General features: G+C 37.7%; 1 protein-coding gene across 5 annotated transcripts; it reads left to right on the top strand.

Annotated features, from left to right (window-relative positions):
* The first annotated feature begins 7,841 nt into the window (after positions 1-7,841).
* Positions 7,842-18,998, top strand: LOC144084044 (solute carrier family 41 member 3). 5 transcript variants are annotated; one of them, XM_077612323.1, is made up of 11 exons: positions 7,842-8,039; positions 9,368-9,714; positions 13,534-13,641; positions 14,211-14,282; positions 14,678-14,822; positions 15,242-15,388; positions 15,716-15,860; positions 15,981-16,060; positions 16,406-16,540; positions 16,905-17,053; positions 17,602-18,998. In XM_077612323.1, exons 2-11 carry the CDS (start codon positions 9,403-9,405, stop codon positions 17,770-17,772), a joined length of 1,464 nt encoding a protein of 487 aa, XP_077468449.1. In that variant the 5' UTR covers positions 7,842-8,039; positions 9,368-9,402; the 3' UTR covers positions 17,773-18,998. The 5 variants fall into 5 exon arrangements, with proteins under 5 accessions (XP_077468449.1, XP_077468457.1, XP_077468467.1 ...); XM_077612331.1 differs by having other exon boundaries at positions 9,384-9,714; XM_077612341.1 differs by lacking the exon at positions 7,842-8,039 and adding an exon at positions 8,579-8,724 and having other exon boundaries at positions 9,384-9,714.
* Positions 18,999-19,363: the final 365 nt, after the last annotated feature.

Genomic DNA, 19,363 nt, shown 5'->3' on the forward strand with positions numbered 1-19,363 from the left:
ACTGGGACGTTTTAATCTTGTGTTTGGTTCATTGCACCCCTGCTGAGCCCACAAATCATCCCAGTGAAGTGTGGCTTCGCATTGCTTCTTTGGTGACACGCACGGGGAGAGTGTTTCCCTTTGATGCATGCGGGCACGTCCACCGTTGCATGCACGAGCAGTGTTACCGAGACATCTGGACGATCGCAGGTGAGGGCGGAGCCCTGGGACCATCGCGGACTATTCAAGCATATAAAAACTGTGCAACCTGTTTGAGAACGGAATAATGGTGAAAAAGTTAGGTAAGAGAAAGAAAAATTGATTCAGAATGCAGGGTATTTAACCTGGAGTGGACAAACAATTATTTTTTTGTTCAATGCAAAGAAAAGGCTGTTTGTCTCATTTGTCAAGAGACGGTGGCGGTATTCAAAGAATACAATCTTTGCCGACACTATGAATCCTGTCACAAAGACAAGTACGATAGCTTGCAAGGCCAAATACGAGCAGACAAACTCTCAAAGCAAAAAAGTGGACTACTATCTCAGCAGAACCAGGCATCCGTTCGGGCCAGCTTTCGGGTTGCTAAATTGATAGCAAGCAGCGGTAAGCCTTTCACTGACGGAGAGTTTGTTAAGAAATGTATGGATACTGTCGCGGAGGAGGTGTGTCCCGAGAAGAAAGATGCATTTAATGCCATAAGTCTGTCGGTGAGTACAATGACCAGACGCGTTGAAGAAATCGGGAGTAATGTATATGCCCAGCTGCAGCAGAAGACGAAAGAATTTGACTTTTTTTCATTAGCACTGGATGAAAGCACGGACGTGCAAGACACAGCGCAACTGCTCATTTTTATTTGTGGAGTTAGCGCAAACTTTGAGATTTGCGAGGATCTGGCAGCCCTCCAAAGTCTCAAAGGGACAGGAGAGGATATTTTTGACAAAGTGTGCCAAAGCATGGAGAAGTTGGACCTGGACTGGTCAAAGCTAGCTAGCATCACGACTGATGGGGCTCCTAGCATGGTGGCCGAAACTCGCGGTCTAATAATGGGACGCATGAACCGGGAGTTGGAAAAAAGGGGTCTCACCGCCCCGCTACGAGTCCACTGCCGAATTCACCAGCAAGCACTGTGCTGCAAAATGTTGATGTGGGATTCTGTAATGACGGCTGTGGTGTCGTGCATAAACTTCAGAGCAAAGGGAGAAGATTGTGCATGTCACAACAGAAAGTTAATGTTCCATGGCTTTTTTTTCTATGAAGAACCCAGAGAGAGTTACTTAGTTATTATTTATTTCATAAATAGTGTTATTTATTTCATAAATAGTGTTATTTATTTCCTGTTTTTTCTGTGAAGAACTCAGAGAGGGTTATTTAGTTATTATTTATTTCATTAATAGTGTTATTATTTGTTTCCTGACTTTTTTTCTGTAAAGAACCTGGAAAGGGTTATTTGGTTATGTGTGGCTTTCTGGAAAACAATAAAAATTTTAAGCTCCCCTACGATCGTCACACTTTTTCTGTTACAAACTGACACCGGCCCCCCATCAGAGAAGGGAAAAGTTATGTGGCCCTCACAGGAAAAAGTTTGGGGACCCCTGTACTATAGCGTTAGATGGAATACTATTACAGAATATAAATTTGAAAAGATTTGATGACTTTATATTCTGAAGCTTTGAAATCAGTTTTTCCATGTTTTTATGATGTTTGCTTATCTGTACAATGCATCAATTATCAGAAAATTGTTTTTTTTAGATTCACACACCAGACTGATTGTGAGACACCGGTGGTTATGGGAGAGTGTTTTGACTGAAAGACACACACACATTTCAACAAACAGTACAGTATTTGGCAGTGGCATTTCAACATGCTAAAAGAAGAGAAGTGTCCGCCGTTAACTTCTATTTCACACTAGCTCTCTTTCCCTCACTTTCTTTCTGGTATGTTCTACAACGTTGCTGCCTTCTGGCTGCTTCCCTTTGCTCACAGCAGGCCACTGGCTTTGTAAGGGGACTCAAAGACATTTTTTGCTCACTCGATTATATAACAGCACCATTGCCTGTTGTCAACAATATTGCTTCATTTTTTGCCTAGAGGCTGCCACCTATGGGTCAGGCTGCGTAATCATAGAATCGAACAACTACTAAATAGTATAAATCTAAAAGAGTGAGTGAATGTAGTTTTTCAAGTCGTGTAGCACTACAGTGTTGCTGTTATAACTGTACTAGCTGCTACACACATAATGGCAGACGATGGAGAGCGTTGTTTTCTTTTGTTTTTTACATTTGCATCTAAATGTGTTATTTTCATTTTAATGCAGAATGGACTGTTTCTTGAATTTTTATTTTTATAGGCGTACTTTTGGTGGGCCGGCCGAAATGTGATCAGCATGAGCTTATATCCTCACACCTCTGACAAACACAATAATTGCCTGGGCCACTGAGATATATAGCAGTCAAATGCTACAACACACACACACACAAACCACAGTCAGTAACGTGCAATTAAGACAGTCATCCATTTTCTATACCACATATGCTATTCAGTGTTATAGAAAGTTGCGGGCAACATGCACATTACATTGAGCCACTCACTCACGGTTCACACAGACATAAACCTTTCACTTTCTAACGGGCCCATTTTGTAACACAGAGTCTCAACCAACTTTTTTAATAGCCACTGCAAACTTTGCGACACCCAACCATGCTTGAAATGGGTCTTTGATTTAAAAAAGGGCATCACAATTGGTTACAAGCAAAAACGGTCCTGGCTCTTACTTAAGAATCTGGGACGCCTGATAACAGGTTGGTGTAACAGGCTTTTCCCACCTTTGCTATTATGGAAACAAAAATCTAACTGGATAGCACCAGTGCCAATACATAGGGCAGACAAACCTAGAAAAATGGTGTGTACAGGTTTTCACCTCTATAATTATCAACTTTTTTTGTAAATAGTGAAAAGAAAAAAGAAAACAATAGACCTAGTTCACAAAAGAACAGAATAAACATTTTTTAAGTTGTAACATAGCATGAATTGGAAATACATAGAGACAACTACAAAGGTTCAGTGACAAGTCAAAAGTTAGAGTGAAAACACAAGTTAATCATATGTGGCCAATAAACGTGCATGTTTTTGTGTGCCTTTACTGTGTGGATTGGCCGCTAATGAAATGAAACCATCTCCATGATGTTTTTCCATAAAATTATCACATTTAGGATGCATGATGAACTCTGAGCTTGTGTGAGCATACAGCCATGGTAGTGTAATGACACAACATCATTGAGTAAAGGTGCTGGCATTTATAACTGTATAACTAGAACCAATTATCCATCACGCTGCCAAACCTCAACCGGATTATGCAATCTCGGCATAGACACAATACGCACACTGTATTAAGTCAACACATAATGACAGCTCAGACTCATCCACACTCACTTCATATGCACATGCAGTGCAAGCTCATCAAGTAGGTTCATATATAAAGATCCATATATGTGATGTCTTTGGCAATCTTTTCATATACCATACTGTATGTACACACCATGACAATGACAATGACTATAAACTGGTCCATAGAATAGCAAAACACTTCTTTTTCTCAGTCTGCAATTTTAAAATTACACTTGAGGAATGTGACTCCCTAGGAAATGTTAGCAATGCGTTCTCGAGAAGTGTTAAAAGTACATGGTCCACAATGACCTAGTTACCCTGGAAATATTTCTTCTCTGCTGAAGTATTGGCCTTTTCCCCAGATGGAACACTTGCATATGAGCAGCCCTTGGCGTACACTTCCACTGTTCACTCATAAATGTGACTTAATCACAACAAATAAAACTGCAACACACTTAATATTCATGCCAAGGTGAGCTTTTACCTGCATGCAGGGCTTGTTATTGCTCATCTTCCAAAACTAGTGCAAACTTGTTTTTCTACATTGATTTTAATTTGAATGTTGCGTCGCTAATATAAAAAGGACGCCACAAAGATTTAATCATGGGCTCCGCCCTCCCTGTGTGCAGTTTGAATGTTCTACCCATGCTATCCATTTTTGTTTTCTTTATGCACATTTTTCACTCCAAGGCAGGGATTGTTATTAGTTTCAAATTTGTATTTTCAATGAAGGACTCTCCTTTTTTGAAGGCAGGTGCAATAGCTATAAATTCAGGGTCATGATTTTGATTCTTCTTTAAACTGAAAAAGTAAAACTGGTAAAACCACATGAGGAAATTGGGATGAAGATCATTTTTTTCCAGAAGCCCTTTGCATAACCAGCCAAGTTAGGAAACAGGTTCAACTTTTACCCATTTAGGGTGGTGACAAAAGAAAGTTTTTTATAGAAAAAGAAATGTTGTAAAAGTAGGTGAAATGATGTGTTAGTGTGATAGTGTAGCTTAGTGTGTACTGTGTGTATGTTTGTAAGTGTGTGATTCTGAACAGTGATAAAGTCAGCGAAGTCAAAGTCACACACAACTACCCGGCCCTAAAGTATATAGGAGTTGCTTTATTTTACTCTTTTAAGAAAATCTCTATGTTGCAGTATGGAATTATATCTGTAATTTGCAACTTCTGAATCAAAGAACTTCGCAATATAAATATGTAAAATATCTAAATTTGCAATGTAGACAGCAGGGATTCTAATAACTAAAAAGAGGTAATACTTAATTCTATGTCATGCATTTAGAAATTACAATGCTACATAATTCATAAATAGAGAGTTGTCTCAATTTCTAACGCTAATGCTTTTAAACAAGCTTACAGCCAATCTCCCTGATAGCATAGCTGGCAGCACAAGACCAGAAGATTTATTTATAGTCACATTACACATAACCATGATACTTTCCACCATGCTTGCCAGAGACCCTGGAAACACATGACTACCTATCAATCTGGCACTATGCTTATCAACAAGGATCCTGTCGGTGGTAGGCTTTAAAAGGGACAGAGAAACAGTACTACACATAATTCTGTGACATGTCATACATATGGACAGATGCACATGTATGTTTGTGTGTATGTATGTAATGACATAGTATATATAACTCATATCCCATTGAGGTGTAAATGGGGTGCAGGGAATGGATGGTCTAATTTAGCCAGTGTGAAACTACATCGTGCACAGTACATAAATAAACAACCAGTCAAGGAATATTGTTTTGAATATCCATGTTCTACATAAACAGTTGTAACTATCTAGGAATTTGGAGGAAAGTCCAAATTCTTTTCAACAAATAATCTATATTTTTATGCAAATTCTACTTCAAAAAATGATGTTGGCATTTCCATTGTAACAAAATTATTATGTACAAACCTTTTAATCACAAACCATCTGCTTAATTACAATATGCTATTACTGTATGATTTTAACATCATCTCTTTCTATGTGCCCTTTTTCTTCAATAGTAGTGTGTTAGCGCTTATCCCAGTTGAATGATTGTTCTGTTTTCCCCCCAAACTTATTTGTAACAAAAGAAAATAAATCTATAAAATTCATAGTTCCTGAGTGTAGCAAGATGTTGAAAGAAGGGTTTGGCCTGCATAGATTCTCAAAGGATGAGAAAGTGATGAAACTTCAGACTTCTCGAGTGAAACTGGTTCAACTGACAGCTCAACTAAAAGCACACATTTTAATGATTCTGGGTGGGTGGGTAGGTGGGTTGGATGGACGGATGGATGGATGGGTGGATGGATAGATGGATGGATGGATGGATGGATGGATTGATGAATGGATGGAAGGATGGAAGAATGGATGGAAGGAGGGAGGGTCAGAGGGAGTGAGGGAGAATGGGAGAATGGGAGGATGGGAAGATGAATGGATGGCAGGCAGGCAGGCCTAGGTGTAAAGCTTTCATTAAACTATGCTACTATCTACTGGTGAAATGGAGAACTACTATTGGTCCAATTTAATTTCTCAAACAAAAAGGATCTTTATCTCTTAAAATAGTATAACTTCCATATATAAAGCAGCTCAATGAAGAGCCTCTGTTCGCTGAACTGTAGTATAAAGTGATTTTACACTGTTCCCAGTGGACAGATAAAAGAAACTCCAAGGATCAAACAGATAAATTGTCGTCTAGTGACGAGACTCTAGTAACTAAACTGCAAAGTATATTTTGTCCATCAATACGTACTTATTATTCCAAATGGTCTGTTAGCTTCCTTTCATTGCTTTTCCCCCTGGTTGCACTGCTTCCAGATGTGTGTTTTCATATTGAAGCATTTAACCAATCACATTTCAGCCATTATTTGTTGCCAGATCAGATCTGCCTCAAAGCCTTCACAATCAGTTCTTGCGGGCTCTGCTGCATTAAACTAGACTGTTGCTTTTAACCAATCATATTTCGAGTTGGCAACCCCACAATGATTTTTCATAGGCGTTAGCATTTTGCTGGCTGGGACATGTCATTGCTTTCACAAACTATGATTGGCTAGTAGGCGGGCCAAAGCAGTACCCGAGGCAGCCGAGATCGCAAACTCCACCCACTATGGCCGACAGAAGAAAAAACTAATGGATTCTGTTTGCTCACAAAGCTATTTTCCAGACTGACTTTTTCAGAAAAAAATGGACATCATTAAGAAAGGGCGGTCAACTCCGAAGCTAGCAAGCCTGTTACAGCCGGGAAAATGGTGTGTGGGGCACTTTCAGCGCGCTAACTTAGCTCCACAAGCAAATAGTATATTGTTGTGTTGATTTAATGTTATTTTCAAAACGGACTATGCCGGAAATATGACAGGACAGGCTCGACTTTCATCATTAGCTTCGATGGCGATAGGAAAGAAGGAAGGAAGAAAGGAGGATGGATATTGTGTAAAAAGGATTTTTGGTGAGTAAAATATGGCTATGTATTCCTAAATAATATTTCAATTGTGGGCCAAGTTCTGATATCTGAAAAGCTCCAGTGTTTGTATTTAAGCTCCAATGTTTGTATTTAATCACAAAATGCTGCTAGGAAGTGGATTTTACCCCAGTTTAATTTTTGGCGTTTCACCATTGACGTCCATTGCTGTCTTTTCCCGGGAAAAATCACCCCCCTGGCCTGGTTGTAATGTCTCAAAAGCTCCAGTATTTGTATTCAATCAATAAATGATGCTAGGAAGTGGATTTTACCTAATTTTAGTGCATTTTTTGTCATTTCACATATGGACGTATCGACGTTCATCGCTGTCTTTTTACCGGGGAAATGATACTCCGGGCCCGGTTCTGATGTCTAAAAAGCTCCAGTATTTGTATTTAATCAATAAATGCTGTTTTTGGCTGGATTTTACCCCATTTTCGCGCAATGTTTGCCCGTACGCCATTGACGTTCATCGCTGTCTTTTCCCGGGAAAATCACCCCCTGGCCTGGTTTTAATGTCTGAAAAGCTCCAGTATTTGTATTTAATCATGAACTGCTGCTAGGAAGTGGATTTTACCCCATTTTTGTGCATTAATTTATTGATTATTTTTTATGTGTCGCAGCTGTAGCTGCAGTAGAGGTTTTATAGCCATAAAATAGTTTTTGAGGGTTGGATTGATACGTTGAAGGCGCTACCAGAAAATGCACCGCCCGCCACTGATATATATATATATATATATATATATATATATATATATATATATATATATATATATATATATATATAATTATTAAAAATAAAATGAAATCAAAATTTTAACAAAATAATAAAATAAAATAAAAATAGGAGATGGTGTTTCCAGTGTTAGGTATTTTAGTTCCATGGCTGACAAAGTGTAAATTATATTGGCTGCTGTCATCAACTCTAGTAGAGATGGAATATGACAGGAGGAGGGGGGTTCAGGGGACTTTTTCTAATCTGCCAACTATGAAATCCAAGACGGGCCCCCATGATGCTTGCGCACTGCTCCATAACATTGCACGTAGTACTCAAGACATTAGAGTACGCTCAAGAAAAACATTCTTAGACTCAATATAGATTATATATTTAGGCTAAAAATGGTGACAGGCACACATGCACACTCAGTCTGTCTCAGAACATAGCTTGGTTATTCTTGGAAGTTTGCGGTGAGCTCGGCCACATGCACAAAACCACCAACGCCGAAGACAAAGGTAAGGACAATAAATTCAATTTTAACCTCACATTAAATCAGTTGTACCCTATGTGCATTTTATAGCCTGCTATATAGTACTGTGTGTTGCGTTTTTTGGACAAGAGCTGACACGTTTTTGCTTTTTGTTGCTGTTGTTTTTTGTTTGTTTTTGTTGGGTTGTTTTTTAAATCTATTTCTTATTCAGTACGTATACCATTCCTCTCCTCTTAAGAGAAGTGGCCATCATATGTTTATAATTTTACTGTCCTGTAAAAAGAAAAATGAAAAACGTCACAACTCCAGTCAGTATGCCGGATTCAAATTATTATTTATCTCCATCACTTCTAAGGAAATAACGTAATTCTTTTTATCGATGATTTATCGACCATTTGAGTTTAAACATACGGTGCAAAGATGTGCTTTTTTATTATTAAGAAATGATGGAATATACTACTGTAGAAATCCGCACGGGGGCAGGCTAACAGCTGTTCACAACATTCCCTATTTTACCAGCCAATCACAGAGCTCGTATACTTTTGCAGAGGTTTCCATAGGAGCGAAATTATGGGGTGTCCGCATGGTAACTTCCGGTGTGCAGTCGACCGAATATCTGTCCAAATTCATTGTTTTTCTCATGCCAGTCTTATGGATACACATAAATGATTGCTTTCTAGCTGATTTCCGGGACACTTCGGCAGTTTAATGTGTGTGTATACATATATATTTTAATTCCGATTGTGCATTGTGAATTGTGTAGTAAAACATGCTTGGTAGTGGATTCTCCCTTCTATATTAGTCAGGCTTCCTCAAAACATGCTTCTTTGTCAATGTACTATAATACTTTAAATTGCCTTAATTTTAACATTTCTAAACGTGCTCAGCAATTACCACTTGCGAATATTCCAGAAGGTTATGTGGAAAATGTAATCCTAAAATTAGATAAATTGGTTTCATGAAGTAAACATTGTAACAGCTTCATGTTCTATAGTGCAGATTCTCAACGTCATGGCATCTGAAAAAAATAATGAATAAAATCTTCAAACTGCCTCAAATATTTTTTTCTTCAGCATATGTGTTATATGCTGACAATTTATTGAGCAATGCAATTTAAATCAATCCTCAAGTTAAACTGAAACACATGCTAACCACAATGGCCCCACTGTGAATAGTTTACTAAAGAATCAGTAGATTAACAACAATTGAAGTGTAAAAAATAACAAATATAAACACATTTTGTAATTCATTGCAGATTCTTAATTTGTCGCTGTGCAAAAATATTTGTATTTTACATAAAACAATAGTCTATTTACTATCTTCTTTAATATAATTGTTTTTGTGTGTTCATAGATTAAATCACTGACAGTAGGCCCAGCACTGACATCATGCCTGGTGAAGACAAGACCTCACAACAACCCCGCCAGAGAAAAAAGAATAAAAAGTCCCGTTCAAAGGGAAAGAGCCCTAGCACAGTTCCTAATGCAGTTCTGACTGGTCCCTTGAAAGTACAGGATGATCTCCATTTGCCATCCATCATTCAGCCTCTTCCTAAAAAGCCATCGGAAGCACGAACCAAAGTAGCAGTCGCCAAAATTGAAGAGGAGTCATCCCGAGCAATATGTCTACAGGTTCTTTTTCCATACCTGTTAGCTGGGATGGGGATGGTGATGGCAGGAATGGTGCTTGATAATGTAAAGGTAGGTAGTTTATTCCATTTGTTTGTATGTGACAAGGTTTCTGTTCTGCAATGGAAACACTGTTTTGACTAGCCATGTTCAGGAAAATAAATAATGAAAGCATAAGAAAAAAAATAGCAGAGGTTTGTGCTCTTTGAGTGTTAGTTGTTTATTTTTTAAACATTATTTTCCTTTCATTTTGGCAGCCTCCCCTTTCCCTAATTTGGGTAACGAGAAAACGGGACAATCATTTATCAGCACTAATTGAATAGTTTGTGTTTAGTTAACCTCACTCCAGTCAGTAACACATCTATAGGTGCTGATTTTTTGTTTATTCATATTTTTAAATATTTTTAATATTAAATATGCACTTATTCTGTCTTTTTCCTTTTTTAAGAATAAACAAATAAACTAATTCGCTATTGTTCATTTAAAATTACTAAGCAACAGGGAAAAATCTGTTGCTTTATCTTTAATTATTTGAAAATATAGGATATTGTGGCATATTTTTGCGATTTCAAATGTTGTGTTATGTCAGATATTTTTTTTAACCTGTCACACAGCAGGAATGAAACAATCACATGTTGTATTTACAGTCATCTTCCTTCAGCAAATAGTTATTACTGATACAATAACCCATTAAAAGGACATTCTGGACTTTCTGGTCAACCCTGGTGGAAAGAATGTGTCAGTAAGCTATCTGACATCCCAAACTGAGTCCTACAAATCTTGCATGTTAGAACTAGGCTCTCGGTGACCAACCCCTGCTAGGAGAACTAAATGCATGTTTATAAAATGGCAGGTATTATATGGAAGTTTGATCACAAAGAATAAGGATCCCGTTATGTATGGTCCCAGGTTGAGAGTCAAGATTTTTGAAAGTGTGCGTGCTATAATGTGGACATTTGTTTTCCTGGATAAGCATGACGTGTAGTGGAGACAGCCCTGCTTCTTATCTGCTACGTCACAGCAGAGAGGAGGGGAGTGGGACAGCACTTCCTTGATGCTGTTCTAAAGAGGAGAGAAACTGGAGCTTTCGGACATCAGCTCCTGCATTTTAGGATATTTCAGGACGCATATTAACAGCGTGGATCTGTTTTTTTCTGCTCCTAGTTTTAAGAAAAGCATTGGACGGACGGCAGTAAAAAGGCTGCTCATTCCAGACTCTCAGACGATTGGACTCAAATCGTTATATTGCCACATTGTCTTCTTTTTTTATGTGGCTATGGTTCTGCTCAGGTCAAGGGTAATCCTGATAGGATTAAAGTGGCAACTAAATCTGATGAAGACTGCTCTGAAATCAATATTCTTTTGTCCTTTGAATAACTTTTGCTCCTGAACGTCTGGGTGATTGAAGTCATTGTGTGAATGCGGTGTTCTCAAGTTGTGCTGAGAAATGGATCACTTCATCACTGCTGACTCACCAATGGGTCATGATGTCGTGCATCATTGCAAGGCTTGTGGAAAAAGTAACTTAAATTGACATCCTGAAAAAATGGAATGAAAATAGACTTAAAATAGTATTTTTCTCATTCCTTATGTCTAGTGGTCAGCATTTTAGGAACTAACCTAGATCCATCCGAGTAAGTTATGCTAAATCTGTTATTGACATGAAAGTGAATTGACCAAATGCACTCTTGACTTGAGTCCCTTAAATGTAACTTTTTTTTGAGTACTGCAAATGTACTAACTTTTTCATCACATTTTAACCGAATTTTATTGTTAAACTGTTTCACTCGTCCCAAAAACTTGACTTTTAAGTATTACCCTTAACTTGGTGTAACTTCATTTTCTGTTGTTTTTACCTTAAACTTGCCAGCATATTTTACTGTAGGTTGTATTATTTAAATCGTGTCTATTATTCTCTTTAAATATCGAATTAAAAATTTACATTTGGATAGATGATAGTCATTGTAAATTAAATTGACTGCAAATGTATTAGCAACCATTTTTATTTATTTTTTATTTAGGTTCATTGTGTATGTTGTCACTTGCACTTGTGAATCAAGTGGCCCACCCATTCATCAGGAGACCTTGAATTGGCCTTTTTTTTGTGTTGTTATTATTGCTTCATTTCATATGTTTCTCTTGGAGTCAAGGTGAAGGCTGATGTTCTTTGTGGATTTTTTTTGACATTTTCTCTTATTTTTGGGAAGGCCACAAGAGCTTTCGATTCTGATCAACTTTTCTTTGGAGCTGAATACATACACGCTTTTTTTCCTCATTTCTTTCTGGATTCAACTGCTCACTTTGCTCACTGTCTTTACATTTGCTGGGTTGGCACGACTACATTAACTTAGCGCCTTCACATAACATGGCTGTGACTCATCTTGAGCTGGAGCTTTGTTACCAGGGGAACAAGTTACGAGGTGTGACGTGGAAGCTGACACACTCGGAACATGGTTTTCTACCTGAGAGCTCATGGCTCATTGCACTTCAAGTTGTGGTGCCCTTCCTGGTGTCAGGCCTCGGAATGGTCTTTGCTGGTGTCGTCATGGACCTGATACAAGTATGCAAATCTCTGGAAAAAAAATTGTTGGATTAACATTTATGTGACAAAACAAAGCGTTTACTTTCTACAGCAGAGCTCACCAATTAAATTGGCAAGATGTCCATCAACTTGATAAGCAGTGGCCTAATATATACATATATACAGTATACGTATATGTATGTGTATTTTTTCAAATGTCTTTTTAATTGCAAATATAAATTGGAAATGATACTAATAACTTAGTATTTCAAATAATTTTGCTGAACATTACTTAAGTATTCATTTGTGCAAATCTTGGCATTTCCTAAAGAAATAATTGCACACTTGATACAACAGATACAAATAATTCACCTCGTCTCAGAAAGCTGAATCAGCTCGTACTTGAAAAGTGCAACAGACAGCAATTAAAGTAGTATACCCTCAAAAAGTCCAGATTCAGAGTATGGTCCGCCATTTGTTGACCCCTGGTCTTCAGGATAGAGTGGGACATCAGTGTTCATAAATATTTTTTCAGTAATCAACAGTATCAGCATCGCCCAATACTACACATGGGAATTGGTACTAGCAGCCAAAAAAAAACGGTTAGTGCAGCACTAGTTATAGTTATATAGTAAGGAGCAACATTGTTTTAAAACCTGTCTTAGATATACAAATAATAAACAATAACCTGAAATAAATACCACTTTGCAGTGTAAGTGGTTACTTTTCACATTTCAAAAAAAGATTGTGAAATCCAGAGGGCATGAAAGATTCATCATTCAACATAGAGAATGTTCCAATATTAAATTGAAAAATTAACTGACAAGTGTGATTGCATTGTCTTGGGTCATTTGGCCCTGCTTCCAAGAATATAGCGGAACCATTTTCAGTAAATCAGGATTTTTTGGATAGGTAACATCACATCTTTCCTCACTTCTCTGCTTGCCTCTCTTCAGTATCACTTCTTTCTTGGCAGCTGTGCTGTTCTGTGCATCTATTTAAAGACCTAAACCCCATGAACCTGCTGTGTCGACTTGAAGTCTGAAAAGTGTGTTGGGCTCCAAACTGTATATCTTGTGCACCCTGTGAAACTATGCAGCCACTTGGCGACCAGAGATGTGGAATTAGTTAAAGTAGGCTAGTAGGTTAGTCTATAATACAGCATGTGATTCTTACCTAACACTTAAACAAGATTACATTTTCATAATCTTCATCATTTAAGGTTGAATTACTGTATTCATTCATTTTCTGAATCGCCTATCCTCACAAGATTTGCGGGGGGTGCTGGAGCCCAGCTGACTTTGGGACATTTATTGTTAATTTCATTTTTCAATCATCTCAACTTGTACAATTCCATTTGTGTGTTTTAGCATTGGGATGTGTTCAAAGTAATCACAGAGGTGTTTATCCTGGTTCCTGCTCTGGTTGGACTCAAAGGAAACCTGGAGATGACCCTTGCCGCTCGTCTCTCCACTGCTGTAAGATAAGAAGATATGCATATTATTTTGAACTCAAAGCAAACATTTCATTCCCTAACATTTTTGCTTATCCCTAGCAAATTTCAGCTTCATTTTTAAAGTTAGAACAAGTTCATATAGTCTCTGATGCATGCAATTCCATTGAGCAGACTCGGGCTAGGCTCTTGGCATGAAAAATTTTCCACTGTTCAAATCCTTATGATTTTAACATGGCCAGCAAATCCAACAAAGCTTAAAATGACAGGTCAATTGAAATTGGATGACCATGTGTGTAGTGGGACACATCAATACTCCTCGCTTTTGGAATTAAAATGATCTTTAAAAAGACGGAAACTCATCTGGAAACTCGGGATTATTAATGGCATGAACGGCTCATCTGCCTGCCCCATCGTTTTACAAATTTATAATCACGTTACATAAATATGGCTTGCATTTTGTACTACATAAAGCATACCAAATACATGTTTTAACAATTATAACCCTTTTGATCCAATTTACCCTTCATATTATTATTTCATATGTAGTTGTGAATTTGTGTTGGCTAAATTCTGTTCTTGACACATCTTTAGGCCAACACAGGACAACTTGATGACCCGAATAAACAGTGGACGATGGTGTGCTGCAATCTTGCACTAATACAGGTAAGGTCTGCTTTTATTGGTCAAGGTTAGTGAGCATTGTTATGTCAACAGGTGATATTCGACAATGGCCGTCATTTGTCGAAATTACTGTACACCTTTGACACACATAATATTTCTGCCAATTCCATGAGAGATGCACCGAAAATCTGGTGGCCAGACATCTTTGGCAAAAATCTGTTATTGTTTTTCACAGAAATATCACTGCCGAAATGAGAAATTGCTTTGATGCTATCAAAAAGCTCAGAAGCGTGTCGTTGACTTCGCGTGCATTCGAATAGTGAATACGAATGTGTCTATGGTACTTATAGTACCCAGCACATTCACTGTTATAATTTGGGGTTCTTTAGTTTAGTTTTGTAAATGTTTATTTTGCTTTTATTATTCACTCTCCCCAGGTTCAAGCGACTGTTGTAGGCTTCCTTGCAGCTGTTTCAGCTGTGTGTTTAGGAGCAATTTCTAGAGGGGGCATTGAATTTAATCAGGCAGCTGTTCTGTGTGCTAGTAGCATCGTAACCGCATTTGTGGCTGCTCTTTCTTTAGGTGAGTGACCTTGGGAAATCTCTTTTATCCTACATCATAACATTATCTCCCAATTTCCAGCACATACACACACATACATTACCCAATCCGGTGTTTTAAATTGTTTCAGATGGACAAGGTAGTCATGTCATGAAACATGGTTCATTAGAGATTCTAGTTCATCATTTACCAATAAATATTTGCAATTTTTAAAAAAGGCCTCGAACACTTAAAAAAATGTTTTTCATGAATCAAATTGTCAGAAATTGTCACTGATATAGGTAGTAGTTATGAAGACTGACTGCTCAATCTGATAAACAGATTCATATTTGTCACCCACAAGGATTCTGAATCAAGAGAATAGTCATGATGTCATTGAATATAGAATGGCTTGACCTATTACAGACACTACTTTTCTGTCTCTATTTTCTCTCTAACAGGCTTGCTGATGATTGGAGTGATCATCGGGTCCAGGAAGGTAGGAATCAATCCAGATAATGTGGCCACCCCTATAGCTGCCAGTTTGGGTGATTTGATCACCCTTTCCCTGCTGGCAGGTGTCAGCAGTATCCTGTATGAATACATAGGTGAGTAAATACAGCTGGCATATGGCTTACCAACTTTAGTGTGCTGAGGCTGCTTACTCTATGCAAGTCTTCTAACACAAGGGTCTGAACGATTGGTCAACAACTTTCAATACCAATATACCTTTTTAGCTTTCTTGCTGTTTTTGTTATTGATTCATTTTTAATCATTTGAGGAGTTTTGTTTTTTTCACAAAATATTATTGACTGTTCAAATATGTCTATGTGAAAATGGTTGCTTTATATATGATTGTAGGCCACTGTGCTGAACAAATGTTTATGACATTGTCACTTTGAATTGACAACCCATTAAACCTGTTTGGTCTACAGATACATGGTACCTTTCCCCGCTTGTATGTCTGGTCTTCCTGGCTCTCATCCCCCTGTGGGTTCTTGTGGCCCGGCAGAACCCTCAGAGTAGGGAAATTCTCTACTCGGGCTGGCAGCCGGTTTTAATTGCCATGTGTATAAGCAGGTATGTAGAAGCAAAACTTACACTATTGTGAATGTTTTGGGATTTTTTCCCCATGTCTGTTATTTAATTTCTTTTTTTTAATGTGGTCACACATTTCTTGAATTTATGTGTGTTTTGCAGCCTTGGAGGTGTAATATTGGACAAGACCGTTAGTAATCCAAACTTTGTGGGGATGGCTGTTTTTACACCAGTTATTAATGGTAAGAGGAATGAGAGTAAGAATACATGTAGGAGTTATTTAGCATTTTTAGTGCTATGTTCAACTCTTTAACAAACTTAGCTTAAAAAAACACAAAGTGCAACTTCTCTGCAAAAATCCCTGAGGTCGCAATACCCCTAGAATTTGATGTCAGTTAGGGTGTGTGAAATATCCCTCCTCCTCAGGCTTGAAGTTTAAGATCCCTGATGAACATTTTTTCAGGATGTACACCACATGCACTCAAACTTGCCAAAATCTTCACCTCAGTGCCCGTTTGCTTTCAGTGGTGTAAAATACAGTTGTATATAATGACTGGTTTACTGATTGTCAATTTGCCCTGGTCTAGGCGTTGGAGGCAATTTAGTAGCCATTCAGGCCAGCAGACTGTCAACCTATCTGCACCTTTGGAGCATCCCGGGAGTGTTGCCCTTCCAAATGCGGCAGCATTGGCCCAATCCCTGCATGACATTCTTTTCCTCAGGTAATATCATCAAGATATTAAAGCATAGTCATTTGGAAGCAGTTGGCTATTATTTCCAGCGACAATCATGCCTGAAGCTTTGAATGGAATTGTCGTGCCAATACAGCACAGTTACTGTTATATTTTGCTAGACACAGCATTTGTGTTTAAATGACTCCATTCTAATGAGTACCACTTTTATCTACAATCAGGAGTTTTGTTCAGGGGTAAAAGAAAACAATAGAATGAGCTTGAGCAGGACGAGATGAATAAAATGAGTTATTTCTTGATTGAACCTTAGTTAACATCTATTCGAAAAATATGAAATAGTACAGTAAAATAAGAATAAATGGTTCACATGAGTCTCCACTTGCAAATCCTACAGGTATGAATTCCAAGTCAGCACGTGTACTGCTGATGCTGGTTATGCCGGGTCATCTGGTGTTCCTCTACGCCATCTTTCTATTGCAGGGAGATGAGGTGGCCATCACCTTATCATTTGCTGCTTGCTACCTCTGTGCTGCTCTACTGCAGGTACATAAACTTTGTACTATTGTATTCACTCTGGAACTATACTAGGAGTGTTCAGTCGTGTGAGATCTTCATTTCTTGCATTCTACAGGTTTCATAATTTAGCATTTTCCTTTTGTAATGAAATGTGTGTTAGATTGAGATCTCAAAATTTAAAATGACATTTGAATGGTTGTTGGTGATTTCATATTTTCTTTTCATCTCCACACCTTTCATACAAAGTACAGTGATTACAGGGATAAAAGGACTGAGTTGGTAGTACATTTATAGTGATTCTTGTTTACATTTGTTTTTACTTTGGTAGTCCGTTTAGAATATAATAGAAAGTCATAATTAGGCAAATAATGGTTTATAAAAAACCCTTCTGCCGTCATTGGCTCCTTTTTTCAATTTCACTTTAACTTTGTTAAAGGTCTTAATACTAAATCCAAAGATCACAAATTTTGACTACTTATTTCAACCCATTTCTGTATCAATGCTGTGAGGTTGAGTTTTCAATTCATATTTCTTTGCTTTTATGTATACTTAGCTGAGTGTTATCTTGGTTTCAGGTGGCCATCTTAATCTACGCAGCCGATCTCATCGTTCGTATAATGTGGCGCCGTTCGCTCGACCCTGACACCTTCTCAATCCCGTACCTTACGGCCCTGGGAGATTTGCTGGGCACAGGCTTTCTGGCTTTGAGCTACCATATGTCATTGGTTAACAGTCAACAGCTCTGAATCAGTTTCTTCTTGTTGATTTTTGTTACTTTCCATACACACGGATAGGCAATAAGGAATCTGCCTCGGGCCCAAACATTGATGAAAATACCACACAAGTGACTTATTTACAGCACATGCACAATCAGTATTTCAAAAGGAAAATATATGCATTCTGGGTTTTTTTTTTTTTTTGCATTTGTAACCATTTATCAGATGGGGGTGCTACAGAGAGTTGTTCTGCTAAACAGACGTGAGTTGCATGTGCAACCATAAGCACTTGAGAGCACATCAATCGTAAACAATCCATCAATATGCCTTCTGTGAACATAGTTTGGAAGTCACTATACATGGATTTTCTGCTCAAGATTAGAAATTGTTACTGACTGGAATCCTTTTTAATGTTATTTATATTTGTAAAGATTTTAAAAGAAGGTTTTATTACTGTGTTATTTTCATTCCTGTACTTAATGTACAGTATGTTGCATGGCGTGTTCACTAGAGGAAACTATCATTCACCTTTTGACACAACATTAGACATAATATTGGAAAAGGTAATAAAGTTAACTCCATCAATTTCCACCATACAACTCAAACAGCAATCTTTTGTCAATCTTTTTTTTACCCGAATAAGAAAAAGGCCTCAAGCCATCTCCCATCAGCTCAACAATATGCTTAAATCTGCATTAATTTCTCACACAGGCCAGTAAATGTGTTGATAAATCCCCAGATGAAAAAAAGAACACAATCAACATCTACATACTATGAAAGTCCTTCGGGTCTGGACCAGAAATTCAAAATTAGAAAAACAAAACACGGAAAGGCAGGACCCTGGTTCTGAACAGTAACTTGGAGAAGAAGAAGAAAATGCATAACTTTTTGCAAATTGGTTTTCAGTCTTAATACAAGAGTGTCACTTTTCGTCATGCTAAATGCATTTCGTTTTCCCCGTTGTTTGTTTTGCTTAGTTTATGGACTTGAGAAACATTGTTTATATATGTGCTGCAGGTCTGACCTAGAGTTTCTCTTTTGCACAGTCACTTCCTGTTTTTTTTTGTTTTTTTTATTAGCCACATGGTCTAGAAAAACCCTCAAAAACACTATTTGGATCTTTCACGTTGCATTTCAAAGAGCGTGTGAAAGGAAAGTGGTTTGCAACAAGAGTGCAAAAAACATGGCTACTCAATAATAGACAGAAGAACTGCTACTCACATACCCACACCATTTTATTTAAATCACACCTAACTATTTAAATGGTATTGTTTTTATTTTATTTATTCATTTTAAACTTTGGCTGGCCTGGATGGCAATTGATGTCACATTTTTATTAAAGACAAAGACTGGCAGTAAATGAGTCTTTCAATGTTATTGATGACAATTGGAGGACCCTCCTAGTCAAAATAGCCTGAACGCCTGTTTCCATCAGTAACAGCCAATGAGGTATTTTCTATAATATTTTCGAAATGTAATAATTTTTGGTCTACGTCATATGATGCTGTGTATATTTCTATAGCCTGCATTTACGAAATATTTTTTATTATTATTGTTCAGTTGTTATTTCTGTTCTTTTTAACATTTGAAAGCCCTTTGTGTTTGCATCTTCAATGTCACA

This window comes from Stigmatopora argus, chromosome 1, assembly GCF_051989625.1.
Source record: "Stigmatopora argus isolate UIUO_Sarg chromosome 1, RoL_Sarg_1.0, whole genome shotgun sequence".
In the NCBI taxonomy this organism is placed as follows: domain Eukaryota; kingdom Metazoa; phylum Chordata; class Actinopteri; order Syngnathiformes; family Syngnathidae; genus Stigmatopora; species Stigmatopora argus.